At 37.0% G+C, this 20,258-nt stretch overlaps 1 protein-coding gene across 1 annotated transcript in view; it reads left to right on the top strand.

The window, feature by feature from the left end:
• fras1 (Fraser extracellular matrix complex subunit 1) overlaps nucleotides 1-19,652 on the top strand; it is a 116,801-nt gene extending 97,149 nt beyond the window's left edge. Inside the window, exons 46-74 of the mRNA XM_051892685.1 lie at nucleotides 44-163; nucleotides 261-440; nucleotides 1,818-1,942; nucleotides 3,668-3,808; nucleotides 4,232-4,459; nucleotides 6,241-6,354; nucleotides 6,536-6,686; nucleotides 7,217-7,376; nucleotides 7,486-7,654; nucleotides 7,765-8,011; nucleotides 9,065-9,409; nucleotides 9,515-9,675; nucleotides 9,786-9,933; nucleotides 10,011-10,216; nucleotides 10,406-10,562; nucleotides 10,712-10,912; nucleotides 11,014-11,201; nucleotides 12,068-12,343; nucleotides 12,553-12,785; nucleotides 13,071-13,231; nucleotides 13,783-13,997; nucleotides 14,126-14,276; nucleotides 14,412-14,519; nucleotides 15,318-15,477; nucleotides 15,565-15,681; nucleotides 15,917-16,083; nucleotides 16,164-16,369; nucleotides 17,422-17,568; nucleotides 17,824-19,652. Coding sequence (XP_051748645.1) covers nucleotides 44-163; nucleotides 261-440; nucleotides 1,818-1,942; nucleotides 3,668-3,808; nucleotides 4,232-4,459; nucleotides 6,241-6,354; nucleotides 6,536-6,686; nucleotides 7,217-7,376; nucleotides 7,486-7,654; nucleotides 7,765-8,011; nucleotides 9,065-9,409; nucleotides 9,515-9,675; nucleotides 9,786-9,933; nucleotides 10,011-10,216; nucleotides 10,406-10,562; nucleotides 10,712-10,912; nucleotides 11,014-11,201; nucleotides 12,068-12,343; nucleotides 12,553-12,785; nucleotides 13,071-13,231; nucleotides 13,783-13,997; nucleotides 14,126-14,276; nucleotides 14,412-14,519; nucleotides 15,318-15,477; nucleotides 15,565-15,681; nucleotides 15,917-16,083; nucleotides 16,164-16,369; nucleotides 17,422-17,568; nucleotides 17,824-18,399 — 5,558 coding nt within the window. The 3' untranslated portion in view covers nucleotides 18,400-19,652. The remainder of the gene's footprint in view (nucleotides 1-43; nucleotides 164-260; nucleotides 441-1,817; nucleotides 1,943-3,667; nucleotides 3,809-4,231; nucleotides 4,460-6,240; nucleotides 6,355-6,535; nucleotides 6,687-7,216; nucleotides 7,377-7,485; nucleotides 7,655-7,764; nucleotides 8,012-9,064; nucleotides 9,410-9,514; nucleotides 9,676-9,785; nucleotides 9,934-10,010; nucleotides 10,217-10,405; nucleotides 10,563-10,711; nucleotides 10,913-11,013; nucleotides 11,202-12,067; nucleotides 12,344-12,552; nucleotides 12,786-13,070; nucleotides 13,232-13,782; nucleotides 13,998-14,125; nucleotides 14,277-14,411; nucleotides 14,520-15,317; nucleotides 15,478-15,564; nucleotides 15,682-15,916; nucleotides 16,084-16,163; nucleotides 16,370-17,421; nucleotides 17,569-17,823) is intronic.
• The last annotated feature ends 606 nt before the right edge of the window (nucleotides 19,653-20,258 follow it).

Raw genomic sequence — 20,258 nt, 5'->3', positions numbered from 1 at the left:
CAGAGAGGCATTGTCTCATGTGGTTTTGCACCTCATGTGTCAGGACATGTGGAATACATTCATGAAAAGGGAGAAAGTGGAGGCAGCTTCTCTTTCAAGTTCAACTTGGAAGATCCCGAGGGAAACAGAGTCATTGACCAGTCTTTCTTCATTAGCGTTCTGGGTGAGCCAAGAATTTATTTTGGGACGCTTAAAGATGCATGTTCAGGAATAGAAGAAAGTTATTTTGGTACATTCCGATCTCTTTTTCTCTCTCTCAGAGGACAGACTTCCTCCCACAGTGGTGGTTAATAAGGGTTTGGTTTTGGATGAGAACACCTTGAAGAAGATCACAACACTGCAGCTCTCCTCTACAGATCAGGACAGTGAACCAGATGAACTCATTTATCGAATCACCAAACAGCCCCAGCTCGGCCATCTAGAACATTCCAGCAAACCAGGTACACAAAAACAGACAAATATACTTAACAGTGTGTGCAGTGACAAACCAAAAGTGGTGAAACTGTTAACTGAACTATATTATTCAGTTTCAAAACAGTAGCTCAGCTTTATAAATAATGTTGATTTTCCAGTAGCAAGCTACTTTGTCCAAAAGTAGAATTACCTCCGAGCAAAATTTAAAAAAAAAAAAGTGCCAAAAAGTGTTCACTATCTCATTTGTAGTGCTGAGTAGATGTAGTATAGAGAAACGTGTAATGATTATGTCATTCATTAGTGAATGTTGGTCGGACAGTTTGTGCAGTTCATTTGAAACAGCTAATAGAAAACACTCATGACATGTTTGCTGCAATATTATCAGGGAAAATGATTATCAGGTCAGTATATAGTAATCTCCATCGTCAGACAAGGATTTATGAGGTTGTTTTTTTAAAAAAAAATATTTTAATATTTTACTGGGGCTTGTGTCTCAGTAAAAAGGTCTAGTGGCGCCCTTGGTTCTACATAATAAAACCGTTAGTAACTTAAAGCTTCAATGCAGTTATGTCCTTTTATGTATTATAGCTTGTGGTTTAGCTTGCTGTAGTTTAATTGAATTATGGATAGCTTGTAGCTTGGCAGCCTACAGTTTGAAAGCAGCTTCCCAAAACTATTTCTTATTTATTTTTTTTATGCCTATAGAGAACCATTTAGTTGATCTGTGGGGTTTTTGGTGGATGAGTTTACATTATTATTTAATTGCAAGTGCAGTATATGAAGTGGTGGGCTGCTGGTCACTGGGGAAGTTTCACTATTACATATAGTCTGTATTCACACAGTCACAAATCTGTCACATATTAGATTACACATACATACCTCTGCTCATCCACAAATACACATACTACAGCATCATTGTTATTCCTGTCTCTATCAAAGGTTTAATCTGAACAGCCTGAGAGGTCATAATATATATTTATAGTCTGCAGTCCTGGTGCTGCATGGGCTGTTCAACAGAGCAGTGCATTTATAAAAGCTGGCCACAACTGCCAGGAAATGCTTAGAAATTGCATGGAAGATATATAGTATGTTTCATATCTAAACATCATGTTCAAATGAATAATGAGAACTCATTAGATGAGATCGAGCCTATAGATCTCTATCAGGGTGTCATTGGTGAAGATCAGTTTTCATTTTCGTCTCTGTTCTTTGCTGTGTTTCCTGGACTGCACTCAGTGGGATTTCTGCAGTAGTGCATGTTTTATTCATCAATTTCAGTTTACCTGTGGGATATTTTTAATGGTGGCAAGTGAGTTTACATTATTATTTGATACCAAGTGTGGTATATAAAGTGTTGGACAGCTAGTCACTGGAGAATTTCGCACTGTTTGATCCTGTTGCAGGAACACGGATCAGCACGTTTACCCAGGCTGACCTGGCCTCACGCAACATTCAGTATGTCCATACCAGTGAAGAGGAGACACACTCCGATGACTTCACCTTCACTGTATCCGACGGAGGAAATGAGGTGCGTGCTCGCACATACACACACACACACACACACACACACACACACACACACACACATTTTGTATTTAATGAGGACTTTCCGTAGACATAAATTTTTATTTTTATACTGTACAAATTTTACATTCATTCCCCTAAACCTAACCTTACTGAACATTTAAAAAAACAACAACTTTTGAATGATTTATAAAGTTGTGGGGACAAAATTTTGGGATTCTGAAAAATGTAAAACAAAGAAATGTGATGTCAAGTAAATTTGTGACAATGATCATATGATTTTGTACAGATGGTCAGATGTTGTTCTTCCATTAAAGCACAAGATGCTCTTTGGATCATCTCAAATCATGCTGGAGAACATAAAAAAAAAAAAAACAGTTTTTATACAAAATTGTTGAATTCCTGCAGTTAGAGTGCTTGTCAGTGTTGTTACAGTTAACAAAAACTATTAAAACTATTGTTTTTGTTAAATGTTAAATAAGCTAAAATAAAATATAAATGCAGTATTTAAATAAGTTTAAGTTACTAAAGTTTAATATATATATATATATATATATATATAAAATAAAAGCTAATTAAAAAATATTAATAAATACTAAAATCATACTGGATGCTGGCATAAAAGTGAAAGAGGCTAAGACATTTTGAAATTCCTGTGATTTTTCAATTCATCTATTCACTCAAATTGTTTTGCTGATATAATTTGGCGTAAAAAATATACACATACTCATCCTTCACGGTAACTAACATGGATATAAACATGTACATGCCCACCTTTCTCTTTCTTTTAATCATTGCACACATGCTGAGCACACTTCCTCCCACAGTAATCCCAACCCATTCCTCTCTCCTTTTCATACTCTCTTCCTTTCTCCTCTTTTCTTTCCATTATAAACACATGCACTCCCACACACACACACTAATTAGGGCCGAAAGAGCTTGAATAAACACAGGGTGCCTAGTGAGTGTCTGAAAAAGATTAACATAGTGGAGCATTCAGGTTATCCCACAATAGGGTCTTTTCTCAGTAGGAAAAACTACGCTTCTGCCATTTTGAATGGAAAATGATTGGCAACACACTCTGTGTTTGTGCTGTGCTGCTCAATTAAAGATGCATTTTTTTTATTAATGCTGTACTATTCCATATGGCAGTCATCTTAGACTTATACTGACACCTAGTGGCGTGGATGCAAAAGCGATACTGATGCCATTATAGAAATGCTTCAGACACAGTCAGCCATGATTAATTTATCCTGTAAGCAAAAGTGTCCAGTAATCATAAGGTTACATAAATAAAGTTAGTAGTATTCACCTGGTCATGTGATTTCAACATGGCGGCCCACATGAGGTGACCTGTCAAATAACTTTATAGGCTACTGATGACTGAAGTCTTCATTTCATGTAATTTTACATTATTTTAATCATGCTTTTAAAAAGCATACCTCATATGCAAAGTACTTAGTACATTTTAAATGTACTAATTTTCTTTCCCCACTTTTATGAAGAATGAGTTTTTGCATTATTTATCTATTTCATTTTAGCTGTTAGTGGTCTGAAACTGCTTTTATTTATGCTTTCTCTCTTTCTAATCTGATTTGATAATTACATAAACCTAATTAGTGGGAGATTAGATTGTGTGCTGCAGAACAATTGAGCTCATATCTAGATTCAATTACTGAGCACTGTGTGCATTTAATTATTTCATTACTGTTGTGCTGTTGTCCTCCAGATTTCACAGACATTCTACATCACCATCCGGCCGGTGGACGACTCTCTGCCCATGCTACAGGTGCCAGGGATGAGGGTGCAGGAGGGAGTGAGGAAGACCATCACTGAGTTTGAGCTGAAGGCTACGGATGCTGACACAGAGGTATCAATGTTCACACAAGTTTATCCTGAATGTGCTTTTAATTATGCTGTGGTTGTGCTTTATTTATTTCTTTATAAAGTGTAAAAAAAAACAAAAAAAAAAACAGTAAAACTTTAAAATAACATTTTGATCATTTTAATGCATCCTTGCTGACCCCAAACATTTGAACAGTTGAACTCTCTCCTCTCAGTTATTTAATATATGTAGACAAAATTATGAACAATCATGTCATACCAGTGCAGAGAGTGAGCCAGAGCAGATGAGAAGATGGAAATGGAAGATCACTTAGAGTGAAAGAAAAATTACTGTCGCCCAGCTCGACTCATTCGTTGCAGTGAAACTTCAGTGCTCATGTACTTCTTAGTGTCAATTTAATTTAATTTCGCACCTGTTTGACAATCTCTCTATCCAATTCTCTGTTAGGAGGACTCTGTTACGTTCACTGTCGTTCAGGCTCCTCGTCATGGGACCATCGAGCGCACAAGTAATGGTCAACATTACCGTCAAACCAACACCTTCACTATGGATGACATCTATCAGAACCGCATCAGTTACAACCATGATGGCAGTAATTCCCTCAAAGACAGATTCACCTTCACTGTCGGTGATGGCACCAACATGTTCTTCATCATCGAAGAGGGTGGAAAAGAGGTCTGTAGACTTCCTGTGTTATTTGCGTTTGTCCATGTGGCCAGTTTTCATCAGTGTTATATTAATAGCTGTATGTAGAGAACCATATTTCTGAAAATTGCTTCTCAATTATAGTAAAAACACAGAGACGATTTATAGAGATTAATGGGACTCTTTTGGCCATGATCATACCCATATTATTTTCAAGAAACACCCTGAACTGTCAATCAAGAACTCAATCAAGTTCATCAAGAACTGTTTCTTGAGCACCAGATTATCATATCAGAATGCTTTCTGAAGGATCATGTGACACTGAAGCCTGGAGCAATGATGCTAAAAATTATGCTTTAACATCACAGGAATAAATAACATTTTAGATTATATTCAAATAGAAAAAAGTTATTTTAAATTGCGATAATATTTCACAATATTAACATTTTTACTGTATTTTTAACATAAAATAAATCTTACCAACCCCAAATATTGAACAGTAGTGTATGCACATAAATTTGTGGGGGGTTTTTTTCATTTGTGTATTGCTCATTTTTTTTATACTTACAAAGATATGAATATGATTTACTATATGAATCACCTAAAGGTATCGAGTCCATTTGTTTAACGTAGCCATTAAGGGAGCATGTCAGCTCTCACTCTCTCTCCCTCCATCATAATAACTCCATCCATCAGCAGTGGCTTTTCTAGCTGCGTCAGCTGGCTGTCTGCTCTTCTGGGAGGTAAATGGTCTCTCAGTGGACATTGAAAAAGGGGCCACCTCGTCTTGTCATAATATGACAAAATAGCAGTCCTATGACATTGTTTAATCAGGATAGCCTAGAACACCATTACTCAGCACTTTAGAAAGCTCGACTTCACGTTACAATTTGAATAAGTTTGATCTGGGATTGAATGGATATTAAAGTGAGCATTGTTGGTAAATGAGAAGAAATTACTCTTATGATAACACATGAAACAGGGTTTGTATCAGCCAGAAAGATTTACATTGTGTGTAAAAATTTTTTTTATTATTATTATTATTTCAATGAAATTAATGTACTATAATTTAGTTTGATAATGTTTTTTATTTAATATTTTGAGGGGATATATTTATATTTTTAGGGGATTTTATGATACTAAATGATATTTATGCTTTAGTTATAATCCATTTATTCACTTTTTTCAGCATAGACCTGAAAATGAAATTTCCAACTTAAACTGTAATAAATTTTGAATGCTTTAGAGCACAGACTTAATTTTGATCTCTTGTCAGAGACAACATTTGGCAATTATTGTTGAAGTAAAAAAAGTTTTAAAAGGTTAACTTAAAGTTACAGAATTTTATGTTTATTGTTATGAAAAATGCACAAAAATACTGTTTTCAATTTTTATATGAAATATATATTTTCAAAAACACATTTTACTCTAAAACTGCAAGAAAATCAAAGCCATAAATCTAAAAAGTTGTGTTCAAAATTTGAGCTTTATATCTCAAAAAATGAGCTTTCAGTAAGATTTTGTTTGGCCGCAGTACCAAAGGTTCTTACTAGATGAAATTAATCTCCCATTTCAAATGCAGTCATTTTTGACCACAAGGAACACAAGTGTGACTATTTTTTTCAGGACCATTTAACCTTTTAGAATCGTGTCCGTGATTTTCTTTTATGTTCACATAGCAAGTGCCAAAACTTTTACCAAGTTTTTTTACCATTCAGATGAAGTAAAAAATTCTAAAAAAAAAAAATATATAAAATATTTTGGTCAAAAATTAGAGTACCAGAGGGTTAAAATAGTATCCTTTGTTTCAGGTTGTCACTGCTGCTCCACAAAAGTTTAAAATTGACATTTCACCTGTTGATGACGGGACCCCTCGCATTGTCACCAACCTGGGCTTGCACTGGCTGGAGTACATGGAAAATAAGGTCATTTTAATAACACAGTTTTGTATGTATAATCACATAAGAGCTCAAATAATTCATGCAATCACTCAATGAGATGTTGACGTCTCAACTAACAGTACACTTCTGCCTCCTACTGGTTTTATATAGCATTAGTGCTCAACCAAAGTACTGACTAACATTTTGATGTAAATTGCTATTTTAGGCCACCAATCTTATCTCCAAGAAAGAGCTTCTCACTATTGATCCGGACACAGATGATGGACAGCTAACTTATGAAGTCACTACAGAAACTAAACACGGCTACCTGGAGAGTAAACTCAATCCTGGCAAACCTATCACCTCTTTCACGCAAGGTATCATTGACATCTCCCAAAGCCCAAGAGCACACTACAAAGTTGAAGCTATGCTGTGACAAAAACCCCCAAATGATAGGTAACACATGGACAGCCTTGTTTTAATCCTCAACTAATTAGATATGCTATTTACCCTGGCTAAAGTCCACTTAGAACCAGCAAAACATCAAACTGCTGCCCACGTCTCCACAACCACTGTCTTTATGTTTGTTTTTCCTATTCTGTGCAAAATGAACCGCAAGCCTTCCACCATATTCTTTACTGACCTTTTTTCAAGAATGAAATCTGGCGGTGAATTAGTATGAGAACGAATTTTGGGATAATAACCACAGTTGGGGAGGAGAATGATCTTGTAACTGACACACCAAGACTGTGATTCATTTTGTACAAAAACAAAAAAGTGTGCTGGCCGACAAGCTTCAGTCTGGTAGTGTGCACCTGCCGTTACATACTAAATACGCCTGCATCAAATTCAGTTTTCAGTGCAACTGAAGTGGTAAAATGTAGTCCTAATTTATTCTGTCTTCCAGCTGACATAAACCTAGGCCTTATCCGATACGTTCTGAGTGAGAACAATGTTCAAGAGACCATGGACAACTTCAAGTTCCTTGTGAAGGACAGCAAACCCAACATTGTCAGTGACAATGTGTTCCACATCCAGTGGTCTCTTATCAGCTTTGAGCACAAGAGGTGCGTTTGCCTCGAATTTTGTTCTAGATCAAGTCTTCATCCAACTAACCTGTTTATTTCACAAATTAATGAAATTCATTCTCAGTAATATGTTGTCTTCTGTCTGCAGCTACAATGTGAGTGAAAAAGATGGAACCGTGGCGGTCACAGTAAAGAGGACTGGTAATCTCAACCAGTATGCTATTGTGCTGTGTCGTACCGAGCAAGGCACTGCCACCTCCACCTCCAGCATGGGCTCTCGGGCCGGACAACAGGACTATGTTGAGTATGCTGGACAGGTATGTTCTTTATTATTTCTAAGTATTACTATATAAAAATCAAATTCCATTTCTATTTGATAGATGGATTATTAGTCTAGAACATTCAGAAGCTTTTTAATGTTCCTCAGGTTCAGTTTGATGAGAGAGAAGACACCAAGGTGTGCACCATTGTTATCAATGATGACCAAGTCTTTGAGAACATCGAGAGCTTTAATGTGGAGCTGAGTATGCCAGTGTACGCCCTGCTGGGGTCAGTGACCCGAGCTAAAGTCAATATCAATGACACGGAGGATGAACCCACCCTGCAGTTTGATAAGAAGACCTACCACGTCAATGAGAGCACAGGCTTTATATTTGCTCCTATTGAGAGAAAGGGTCAGTGGAACCAATTCCCATGATATATCGGTGCCATGTTGTTAATCAGCTTATATTGGTGATTTTTTTACTTTATCGGCATCAGTCAGTATTGCATATATTAAAAATTTGTACATTTTACATTTTTCCAAATTTTCATATTATACTTTCACTTCATTAAATAAATAAATAATTTAATGTTAATCTTAAAAACACTAATAATTAATTAAACGCTGTTAAATGTTAGCAAATCTCAAAATAAATATCCATTTTAATACTGTACATTTTAATATTATGATTCCCTAAATTCAAAATTATAAATATTGTACATTTTAATATTTGACATTTGTCGGTTACCGACCATAACGTGCAAATAAATGGCTTATCAACCAGAATTTATTTATTTAGTATTTATGTAGACAAAGTAGTATAAGTACTATATGCTAATATTGACCATTTGTTGGTTATCAACTTTAATATTAATGATTATTAATTATTGGTTTATTGGCCAGAATTTTAATATTGTTCTTTTTTTCATATTTAACCTGGAGAATTCCTTTAAAAGTGGTCAAATGGCTCAACTAAACTTGAAGTGTGCATCTGCTGTTACATACTAAATACGCCTGCATCAAATTCTGTTCAAATATAATATTTATAATATTGGATTTATTGGATATAATTTTGTGTGTATTTGTCCTCTCAAATGCAATAAGACAAGAAAGAGAACTCAATTCAGAACTGCACACTATATGAGAGGCGGCTTTCTGTGCGCTCGCTTTGGATGTGTGCGCACCACAGAAAATGGAAACTGGATGGTTTAAAATCACATTAAAATGCACACCAACAAATCAATAAGAGGAATCGAAATTTTTATTTTTAACAAGTATCTGATTCCTGACCTTGAGTATCAGATTCCAGAATCGATTTTCGATTCCAACCCTAGTGTAAACACTACTGTAAATAATAGTGTATTGATGGTAGGACTGAAAATAAGAAATTACTACTATCTTTTTAAAGTGGTCATCTTCATCATCGTGGGTTTTATGCTAAAGGTCATCTCTTGTCTTCGATTAGGTGACACCAGCAGTACAGTCTCAGCCCTCTGCTACACTGTGCCTAAGTCAGCCCGGGGCAGCAGCCTTCACGCTCTCGAATCCGGCTCTGACTATAAGACCCGCGGCATGAGCAGCGACAACAGAGTCATCTTTGGCCCAGGTGTGAGCATGTCCACCTGTGACGTAAAGCTGATTGATGACAGCGAGTATGAACTCTCTGAGGAGTTTCAGCTGGTGCTGTCGGATGCCTCAGACAATGCACGGATGGGTGATGTCACCGTGGCTAAGGTTATCATAGACGGGCCAAATGATGCCTCCACTGTCTTTCTGGGCAATGGGACCTTCACCTTCAGTGAAGATGCAGGTTGGTGGAGGTCATCTGTCGTAGGCAGTATCATGGGTGTCAGTTTTGTAATCTGTCCAATACAATACCTATGTAATATTCATAATTTGAAATATCTTCCCACAGGCACCATTGAAATCCCTGTTCTGCGGCAGGGCAGTGACCTTTCCTCAATAACCTCTGTGTGGTGTGCCACACGTCCTGCAGAACAAGATTCAGCAACACCCGGCGTTGACTACATCCCTAGTTCCAAAAAGGTGGAGTTTAAACCAGGCAAGACCGAGGAGGTAATAAAACTAGACTGTTCTCACATATGTTCTGACATACTGTAAGATGACTGGTATTTACAGGCCTCATTTCAATAAAATCAAGTAAGAAATATTTTTTTCTTGCATAGACATGCAGTTTGACCATAATGGATGACATCCAGAACCCTACAATTGAAGGGAAAGAGTCCTTCATTGTGTTTCTTAGCTCTCCTAACGGAGCGGTCCTGACTGAACCATATGAAGCCTCTGTCTACATCACGGACACCACCCAAGACAGTGCGTTTACTTGTCTATTGCAATGGATATCACTGTGATTTAGCAACCATGTAACATCATATGCTTTCTTCTTACAGTACCTAGCATGCAGTTTGAGAAGCTGGCGTATACCGTAAAGGAAAAAGATGGTGTCCTGCACATCCCCATTTTTAGGACAGGAGATCTGTCCTATAAATCTTCTGTCCGATGTTTCACACGTACAATGTCCGCCATGGTAATGGACGACTTTGAGGAGAGGAGAAATGCAGATGATTCTAGGATCACCTTCCGAAAAGGGGAGAAGGTACGATAAAATGTGTTTTGTCATTAATATTAATGTATAATCACTTCAGCAATTTTGACTTCAATTGGTCAACACAAGTGGAACAAAGTTGTTTTATTATATGCTCTTGTTTTCATATGACCTCTGTATTGAAGTTTAGGGACAATAGTTGACAAAAAAATTAAAAAACCTCTTGCTTCTGATTGACAGGTGAAGAATTGTACCGTATTGATTCAAGATGACTCAGTGTTTGAGCCTGAAGAGGAGTTTCAGGTCCACCTTGGAAGCCCACAGGGTGACCACTGGATTGGAGCCATGATAGGAGTCAATGATATTGTGACTGTGAAAATCACAAATGATGAAGATGGTGAGTAGTTATTGTGTTGCTAGCAACAGAGTTCCATTCTCAGGGTGTATTTACAATGTATAGCTTGATTGCACTGTAAGTTGCTTTGCATAAAAGTCTGTCAGATGCATAAATGTAAAATGTAAAAAAGTGCACATCATGCTTTTCAGCACCTACGATTGAGTTTGAACAAGCCTCATACCAAGTTCGTGAGCCCCCTGGTCCAGATGGAATTGAGGTTTTGAATATCAAGGTCATTCGTAAAGGAGACCTTGACCGCACCTCCAAGATCCGATGCAGCACAAGGGATGGATCGGCCCAGTCAGGTGTAGACTATAACCCCAAGAGTCGAGTCCTTAAGTTCAGCCCTGGTAAGTCATATATTTATTTTTTAGCACTTTTCATACTTTTTTTTTTTAATTTTAAGACTGTACCTTCATTCTAATCAATGATAATTCTGTTGTGTCCTCAGGTGTGGATCACATCCTGTTTAAGGTAGAGATTCTGTCCAATGAGGACAGAGAGTGGCATGAGTCTTTCTCATTGGTCCTTGGTCCAGATGATCCTGTTGAAGCCGTGCTTGGAGAGATTACCATGGCAACAGTCACAATCCTAGATCAGGAAGCTGCAGGAAGTCTCATCCTTCCAGCCCCACCCATTGTAAGAGATGTACAGTAGATGCTTGTACTGATATTTAGTATATCAAATTCTGAATACTTGTCAGTTCGATTAAAATGTTAAATTGAGTTGAATCATATTAATTAGTCAAATTAATTACACACTTCCGTTGAATTTTTTTTTTTAAAGAAGTCTCTTACTTTCACCAAGGCTGCATTTATTTAATCAAAAAATACAGTCAAAAAAGTAATATTGCTAAATGTAATTAATTTTTTCCCCAATTAAATATATTTTAAAATGCAATGTATTCCTGTGATGGTAAAGCTGAATTTTCAGCATCATTACTCCAGTCTTCAGTGTCACATGATCCTTCAGAAATCAGACTAATATGCTGATTTGATGCCCGAGAAACATTTCATATTATTATCGTTGTTGAAAATGGATGTGCTGCTTATTATTTTTGTGGAATCTGTTATTCAATTTTTTTTTTCTCCATTATTTTTGATTAATTGAAAAAGAAAAGCGTTTACTTGAAATAGAAATATTTTGTAACATTGTAAATACATTTACTGTCACTTCTGGTTAATTTAATGCATCCTCGTTGAATAAAAGTTTTAATAAAAAAAAATATTGAACCTAAATAATTTTTTTCCCTCAAGTTTTTTGAGAAAAGTATGGAAATTTAAGACATTTGCCTACAATATTCTGAAAGATCAGTAAATCACTGCATACTATAGATGTCACAAAAGTCACTTTAGAAATCAGTAAATTATTCCAATATCATTGAATATTCATTTTTATTATATTTAATTGTACTAATTTATTTATATTTGTCTTGATCCATAAATCTAATATTATAGCTGTGAGATCTCAGAAGTCTTGTTAAAGTTCATTTGTTTTCCTCACAGGTGGTGTCTCTGTCAGACTATGACTATGTCCAGGAGGTCACTAAAGAGGGCAGTAAGAAGTCTCCATCTCCTGGATATCCTCTGGTCTGTGTGACTCCCTGCGACCCCCATTACCCCAAATACTCAGTCATGAGAGAGCGCTGTGAGGAGGCAGGCATCAACCAGACCTCTGTCCACTTCAGCTGGGAGGTCGCAACTCCCACGGACACCAGTGGAGCACGGTCACCCTTTGAGACAGTGACAGATAACACACCTTACACCACAGTCAATCACATGGTTAGTCTATTATTTTGTTTACAATCGTTTGTCGTAGATAGAATGTTACAATTGTTTTTAATCTACTATAATTTATTTAATTACTGCAATCAGCCATGTGGTTTGTCATATTTAATATGCATATGTTCATATGTAATATGATCTGGAAGCATTTTCACTTTTTGCAGCTTTTAAGTTCCTGGGGTTAAATAAATGTTTTTGCTACACAGGTTCTGGACAGTATCTATTTCAGCAGACGCTTCCATGTGCGTTGTGTAGCTCAGGCCAGAGATAAAGCCGGGCATTTGGGAACTCCACTGAGGAGCAACATTGTTACTATTGGCACTGAGGGGTCGATATGCCACACCCCCGTCACCACGGGAACCGCTCGAGGCTTCCAGGCTCAGTCCTTTATAGCCACTCTGAAATATCTGGATGTCAAACACAAAGAGCATCCAAACAGGTCAGAAGAGACTTTTTGTAAGCAAATGATTTAGTACAGTCAGTCAGACGTAGAAGTCTTTTAATGGGTTAACAGACAGATCCCAGTAAAGTTTTGTTAGGTTTGCAGAGCACTACATAATTTTTGCCTCTAGGCAAAGCAAGATCAAAATGAATTTATGTGTTTGAAGAAACAGGAAAAAATAAAACTGCAGATCCAAAACAATACATTTCCCAACCAATATTCAGTACTTTGAAGAAGAAAATAGCATTTTATACAGTAAGTGTTTCTCTTTTCTCCGAACAGGATCCATATCTCAGTGCAGATCCCTCATCAGGATGGAATGCTTCCATTGGTGTCCACCATGCCTCTGCATAACCTACACTTCCTGCTGTCCGAGTCTATTTACCGCCAGCAGCACGTCTGCTCCAACCTGGTCACACTTAAAGACCTACATGGCATCTCTGGTGAGAGTAGCTGCATACTACAGTAGATCAGATCAGATCAAAGCAAGCTCAAACAAACCAGTCTTATCCACCTTTTTTAATAAAAGAATGGATGCAACCATCTTTAACTTGAAAGTCCAAGGCTTCCGGGATCTGCCGCTTCCAATTATGTTATGCTGCTTATGATGCTTGATGTTGCCAACTGGTATTTGTATTCATATTATTTTAATTTAGTATCGTAACCATAAATACCCTGGTTTGTAGTGGAATTAGTTTACTGTTTACTGTGGTTTGTTATTCTTCTAGTTATTTACTAATGAATCAAAAGTCTCACACATTCACAGGAAACAGTTTACTTCTGTGTTGAAAAATAAGGTTAATATTCTACATGAATTAGTTGGCAAAATTGCCTTCTCTATTTATGTAGAATTATTGGAATAATCTTTACAGGAGATTGCTTTATTATGGAATTAAATGTTAAATATAAGGACTTTAAAACATTGCTGAACAGACGTTTTGGGAATGCAATTATATTTTACAACTCTGAAAACACGTTTTAAATTCTCCCCCAGAAACCGGTTTCTTGGATGATGTGTCATATGATAGCATATCCCTGGGCCCTGGATATGATCGTCCATACCAATTCAACCCCACTGTTCGAGAACCCAGAACCATCCAGCTATACAAGCATCTCAATCTGAAGAGCTGCATATGGACATTTGATGCATATTATGACATGACAGAGCTTATCGATGTATGTGGAGGATCAGTAACTGCTGACTTTCAGGTTCGTTTGAACATGATTTGCATCCCATCACAATTTATGTATAAATTTATTCCTGTCTAGTCGAAATCTGATGTGGTATATTTAGTCCATACATCAATTCAAATGAGCGTGTGGTTGCATTTTTGCAGGTCAGAGACTCGGCTCAGTCGTTCCTGACAGTGCAGGTGCCGCTCTATGTGTCCTACATCTATGTGACGGCTCCTCGTGGATGGGCCTCTCTGGAGCACCACACTGAGATGGAGTTCTCCTTCTTCTATGACACAGTCTTATGGAGAACAGGTACATGTAGTTTCATCACCAGACCCAAAGCCAATGGACAAACTCAGGCACAATCTGTGTTGTATAACCTGCTGTCATCACCTAAATGTCGCAGCTGATTTTGACTGATTGCTTATGAACGTTTCTTTACTCCAGGCATTCAGACAGACAGCGTGCTGTCAGCTAGATTACAGATCATTCGGATCTTCATTAGAGATGACGGACGACTGGTGATTGAGTTCAAAACCCATGCCAAGTTCAGAGGTCTGTGTTTTTAGCTATTTGTTCTCATTTCATTGTATTTGTAAACATAACCTGCCCCCAAATTGTATTTGGACACAATTGGACATTTAAAAATGAATGAATGTCATTGCATTTGTGCAGGGTTTTCCAAATAAGGGAACAGTAGGGAAATGTTGATGAATAGCTGAGTGTGACTATCAAATCAAATGCTGCGATTTATATAAATAAGTATATAGTCTGTTGGGCTGTGTGTGTGTGTCAAAGAGTAAAAAGAGAGAGAAAACTTCCTTTAAAAATGTGTATTGTAATTGAACAGATGGAAACAGATGTAGATAGTTAAACTGTGATAAAATAAACACTTAAATGTATATTTTGGATTTTTTTCCCACTTAAAGTCTCAGGGGGTACTTCAAGTAAATATGTTACATCTAAAAGGCCGTTCACACAGAATGTGTTTTTCCACTCCACTGCACTACTTTTCCATTGTTTTTCTAGACGGATGTGTTTTACCATTGCGCTCACGTCTTTTGCAGTGTCTCGTGCATGGTGCACCATTCTAAAAAGTTTAAACTAGTTCAACTTTTAAAAAATGTATCTCAAGAGCATGACTTTTGTGTGTGTGTGTGTGTGTCTCTGTGTAAACCGGCCCTAAGGGGTTCAGCTGACAAAAAAGTTTGGGAACACCTGCATTAGAATATTATACCACGTGGCAGTTTGAAGTGCGACATAAGTGTACAAATAATTTTTGGGGCACTACATACACTGAATCCTTCCTTACTGGAATCTTGAGTGAGTGATAAAATTTTCATCTCCCTCTAGGTCAGTTTGTCCCTGAACATCACACCCTCCCTGGACAGAAGTCTCATCTGATGGCTCCAGATCACTTGGGAGGCATTGAATTTGACCTGCAGCTGGTGTGGAGCGCACAGTCCTTTGATTCACCCTACCAGCTCTGGAGAGCCACAAGCTCCTACAGCAGGTGAGCGGCGTGAAGTCTAATGCTGTCACATCAACAAAGTCTATCTACCTTAATTACACTGACCGTGTGCTTGCTGTTGTGCTTTAGGAAAGACTACTCTGGGGAGTACACAGTTTTCCTCATCCCCTGCACAGTACAGCCAACACAGGCATGGGTTGACTCTGGAGATAAGCCTCTTTCCTGCACGGCCCATGCTCCAGAGAAGTATGTTACCATGGAGCTTTTCCATTGATAACTCCTTGAGGACTCTTAAATGACTTTTTGTGTTGGAGATGTTTTTTTCTGAGAAGAGCCAGCAGGGTTGAAAGATATTGCAGTTGTCATCCACTTTTAGTGGTCCTGTTTTACTGGTTTCATCAGATGCAGACTGAGTTTTTATGAGTCAACAAGAGTATTCAACAACATGCAAGGGCTTGTAACACTCTCTTTCAATCAATAGATTCCTGCTGCCCATCGCCTTCCAGCAGACCAACCGCCCTGTTCCTGTAGTCTACTCGCTGAATACTGAGTTCCAGCTTTGTAATAACGAGAAAGTCTTTCTAATGGATCCTGCTCTCGCGGACATGTCCGTGGCTGAGATGGACTACAAAGGAGCCTTTTCGATGGGTAAAATTAGCAAATGAATGAAAAAATACGGTTACTGCCACCATTACGCTTTCCTTCATTCATTGTTTGATATTACGCAGGTCAAACGCTTTATGGTAGAGTACTGTGGAATCCTGATCAGAACCTGAATTCAGCCTACAAGCTGCAGCTGGAGAAAGTATATTTGTGTACTGGGCGGGATGGCTATGTGCCCTTCTTCGACCCCACAGGAACCCTGTATAACGAAGGCCCTCAGTATGGCTGCATTCAACCGAACAAGCACCTCAAACACAGGTTCCTGCTTCTGGTAGGTGTCTATTGTAACAAGCCCAGACCAGTTTCACCGGTCTAACAAGATTCACTAGTAGGTGTGGTTATGTTTTAACTGAAATACTTTTGTGGATGGAAATGTTCAAATGGTATTTTGAAGATCAAACTTTTTGTATAACTTGGAACTAATATTGAGACGACAGCTGTAATATGATTTTACAGCAGAAAGTTTTAAAGATGCAATGAAAATGATAAGTGAAAAGGTGGAAAAATTATGGCAACGATTAATTCTTAATTAAGAGAAAATGTACAGTTATCCATTTTCAGTAAGCCCAGACAGGGTGATCAGAAACCCAGACGCCAACCATATACATAACATGTATAATTTAAATGACTGTATATTATATATTATAATGTGTATTATAAATTACAGTGGGTAAGATACTCTCCATGGCTGCATTTATTTTAAATACAGAAAAATCTATAATATTGTGAAATAATATTACAATTTAAAATAACTGCTTTCTACTTTAATATATTTTAAAATTTAAATTATTTCTGTAATGGCAAAGCTGAATTTTCAGCATCATTACTCCAGTCTTCTGTCACATTATTCTTCAGAAATCATTCTAATATGCTGATTTGCTGCTCAAAAAATATTTCCTATTATATCAATGTTGAAAACAGTTGTGCTGCCTAATATTTTTGAGATATATTTTTTTCAGGATTCTTTGATGAATAGAAAGTTCAGCATCAGAACAGCATTTATATGAAATAGAAATCTTTTGTAACAATATAAAAGTCTTTACTGTCATTTTTGATCAATTTAATACATCCTTGTTGAATAAAAGTATTCATTTATTAAAACAATTGTACTGACCCCAAATTTTTGAGCAGTGAATTATATTATCTTAAAGCTTTCACTAAGAAAAACAATCGGCCAAGACCAACATGGCTACAACATGACAATAATATTAACACAGTTCCGGTTGAGCAGTCAGATATATAGCATTGCCATAGGTGATGGTGAATATCAGAATGAAATATTCCAGAGAGCCATGTAATAATTGTAAATAATGTATCACATAGGACCGAAAGCAGCCTGATGTTTGCGACCGCTACTTCCACGATGTTCCCTTTGAGGCCAGCTTTGCATCTGACATTCCTGATCTCCAGTCCTTGTCTGCGACGCCAGGTGTAGACGGCTTCACAATGAAGGTCGATGCCCTTTATAAGGTCAGTGGCTGCAAGATTCTCCCAAAAAGTCAAGCTGTTAAACAGACCTTCTCTTTGACACATACTAGAAATCTTGGCAAATGTCAGAGCCAAAGCTATTCAATTGTACCCTTCAGGGAAATGCCTTAATCTGTTTGTTTAGGAATAGATGCCAGGCTAACAGTCTGCCATGACTATAGGGAACTTGACTAAAGGACAAGACCTTTTTTGTTGCATTTATAAAAAATCCCATTTGGTGCATTTACTCTTCTTTAGGTTGAGGCTGGGCACCAATGGTACCTCCAGGTCATCTATGTCATTGGACCCGAGTCCATATCTGCTCCCAGAGTCCAACGTTCAGTCACCTATGAGCTCAAGCGGAGTCGGCGAGATCTGGTGGACCGTTCAGGTCGTCTAACGCTAGATGAATCCCTGATCTATGACAATGAAGGTGACCAGGTGAAGAATGGCACCAACATGAAGACCTTGAAGCTTGAGGTGGAACCATCAGGCACCTTCAATCCCCAAATGGGAGGATCCATTGGGGGTGGCGTGGCAGCCTTCGTCCTACTTTTCTTGGTCCTTCTAGCCTTCTGTCTCATTGTCAGGAAGTGCCGCAGGGTTGTAAAAAAGAGGCCTGAGAAGGTAGTGGAGGATTATCCTCTGAACACGAAGGTGGAGGTGTGCATAGAACGTCTGGAGAAAAACCTCAACAGCAAGCACTGCTCTGTAAGAAACGTCAACGTCCTCAACAAGAACCCCGAGACCTACAAGGTCAATGGGGTCAAGGTCAAACAGGTCAATTTGGAGGTCAAACTCCACAACAACCTGAATGACGGCACTGAAGTCTGACCTTCTAGAGTATTTAATGAGAAGAAAAGAAACATTTTCTATGAATATTTGTAATAATGACATATGATGTTAATGTATTTTTGTATGACCATGAGGAGAAAAGGGAAAGTATGCTTGCCAGCTATGCAGTGTAAATCATTTCACAACTGAGCTACCTCAAGCATAATTGAACAACGCATAATGGTGTCATCTTATGTTTCCAATCTCAGTTTCAAATCATTGCTCTGTATGAGGATCATACAATGGCTCAGTGGTAGCTCAGCCACTTTGTTTAAATGAATGGAGAGTTTGTATCGCTGCACCTGCTATTTTATCATATCTGTAAAAACACATGAAAGTATTAAAGGAAGGATGAGTGCCAACGCTTTGGACCGGGTGAGTGATGTAAATACGTTTATTAAGTGCAATTATTGGATGACATGGTCGTCCCTGTATTTTGATCTGGTTTTGATGCTCTGCCTCATTGTGTAATTTACTTTTGGCCTGATCACCGGTGTGCCATGCTGAAATTTGTCAAGTGCGATTTATTTAATTCCAAATCTGAATAGACTGCCCAAAGTGATGCATTTGTTAGTTTTGTGTAAACCTTCGGTACTTGCAGACAAGAAACCAAGTGTTTCGATTATCTGTATGATTATATAGATCATAGATTTGATAACCACTATTGATTTGCTGTCAGTCTGCTGACTCCATTAAAATGCTGTAGCATCTATTATTTTTTGCAACACTGGACAACAAAATGTATTTTTGTTTTATATGACTGCTCTCTGTACTGATATAACCAAACACTACCAAAAATCTTCACTTTTTTTTTTTAAGATTATTCACCTCATGTTATCTTGGATTATTTAGTCTTGTATTAATGTCACATCATGTATTAAGTAAGGCACATGTATTTGATTTTATTCACGGTATAGTTTGTACAAAAAAAAATTGTAATTTTGTATTAAGTCATTCAATGTCACATGGTGCTAATTTGATCAAGAATATCCAGAATCTTTAAAGCACTGGGTGTAGTGTGGGAACTGCTATTATTATTATTTCATGGTGAGTCATGTCTCTCTCTCTCTGTTTCTTTCCCTGTATTTGTGGTTTTGTTAAGTTTTGTCCATTACTAAGTGTCTAAGTGAGTGCCTGTCAGACAAAGGAAAGTTTTGGAGATATCAGTTTTTGGTGCTATCATTTATGGTGAAAAAATCAACATGTTGCCTGTACTTGTGCCTTTTTAGCAATAAAATAAATGAATAAACCTATTCCTAAACTGTGTCACACTTTGCTCAAATCAAATATATGATTATTGAATTTATCATAAATTTTAATTTTAGGAGACTTTATATATATATATATATATATATATATATATATATATATATATATATATATATATAGGAGACTGAGTTTATATATATATATATATATATATATATATATAATATATACACTACCAGTCAAAAGTTTGGAAACATTACTATTTTTAATGTTTTTGAACAAAGTCTCTTATGCTCATTAAGGCTGCATTTATTTCATAATAAATACAGAAAAAACAATAATATTGTGAAATATTATTACCATTTAAAATTATCGTTTTCTATTTTAATATACTTTAATATGCAAAGCTGAATTTTCAGCATCATTACTCCAGTCTTCAGTGTCACATGATCTTTCAGCAATCATTCTAATATGCTGATTTGATACTCAGTTATTATCAATGTTGAAAACAGTTGCTTAATGTTTTTTTGGAACCTGTGATACTTCTTTCAGGATTCATTGATGAATAAAAGGTTAAAAAGAACAGCATTTATTAAAAATATAAATCTTTTCTAACAATATAAATCTTTACTATCACTTTTTATCAATTT

The sequence above is a fragment of the Ctenopharyngodon idella genome, chromosome 5, assembly GCF_019924925.1.
Source record: "Ctenopharyngodon idella isolate HZGC_01 chromosome 5, HZGC01, whole genome shotgun sequence".
Lineage (NCBI taxonomy): Eukaryota > Metazoa > Chordata > Actinopteri > Cypriniformes > Xenocyprididae > Ctenopharyngodon > Ctenopharyngodon idella.
Note: the sequence above shows the minus strand (reverse complement) of the source record. Positions and strands in the feature narration are given on the sequence as shown.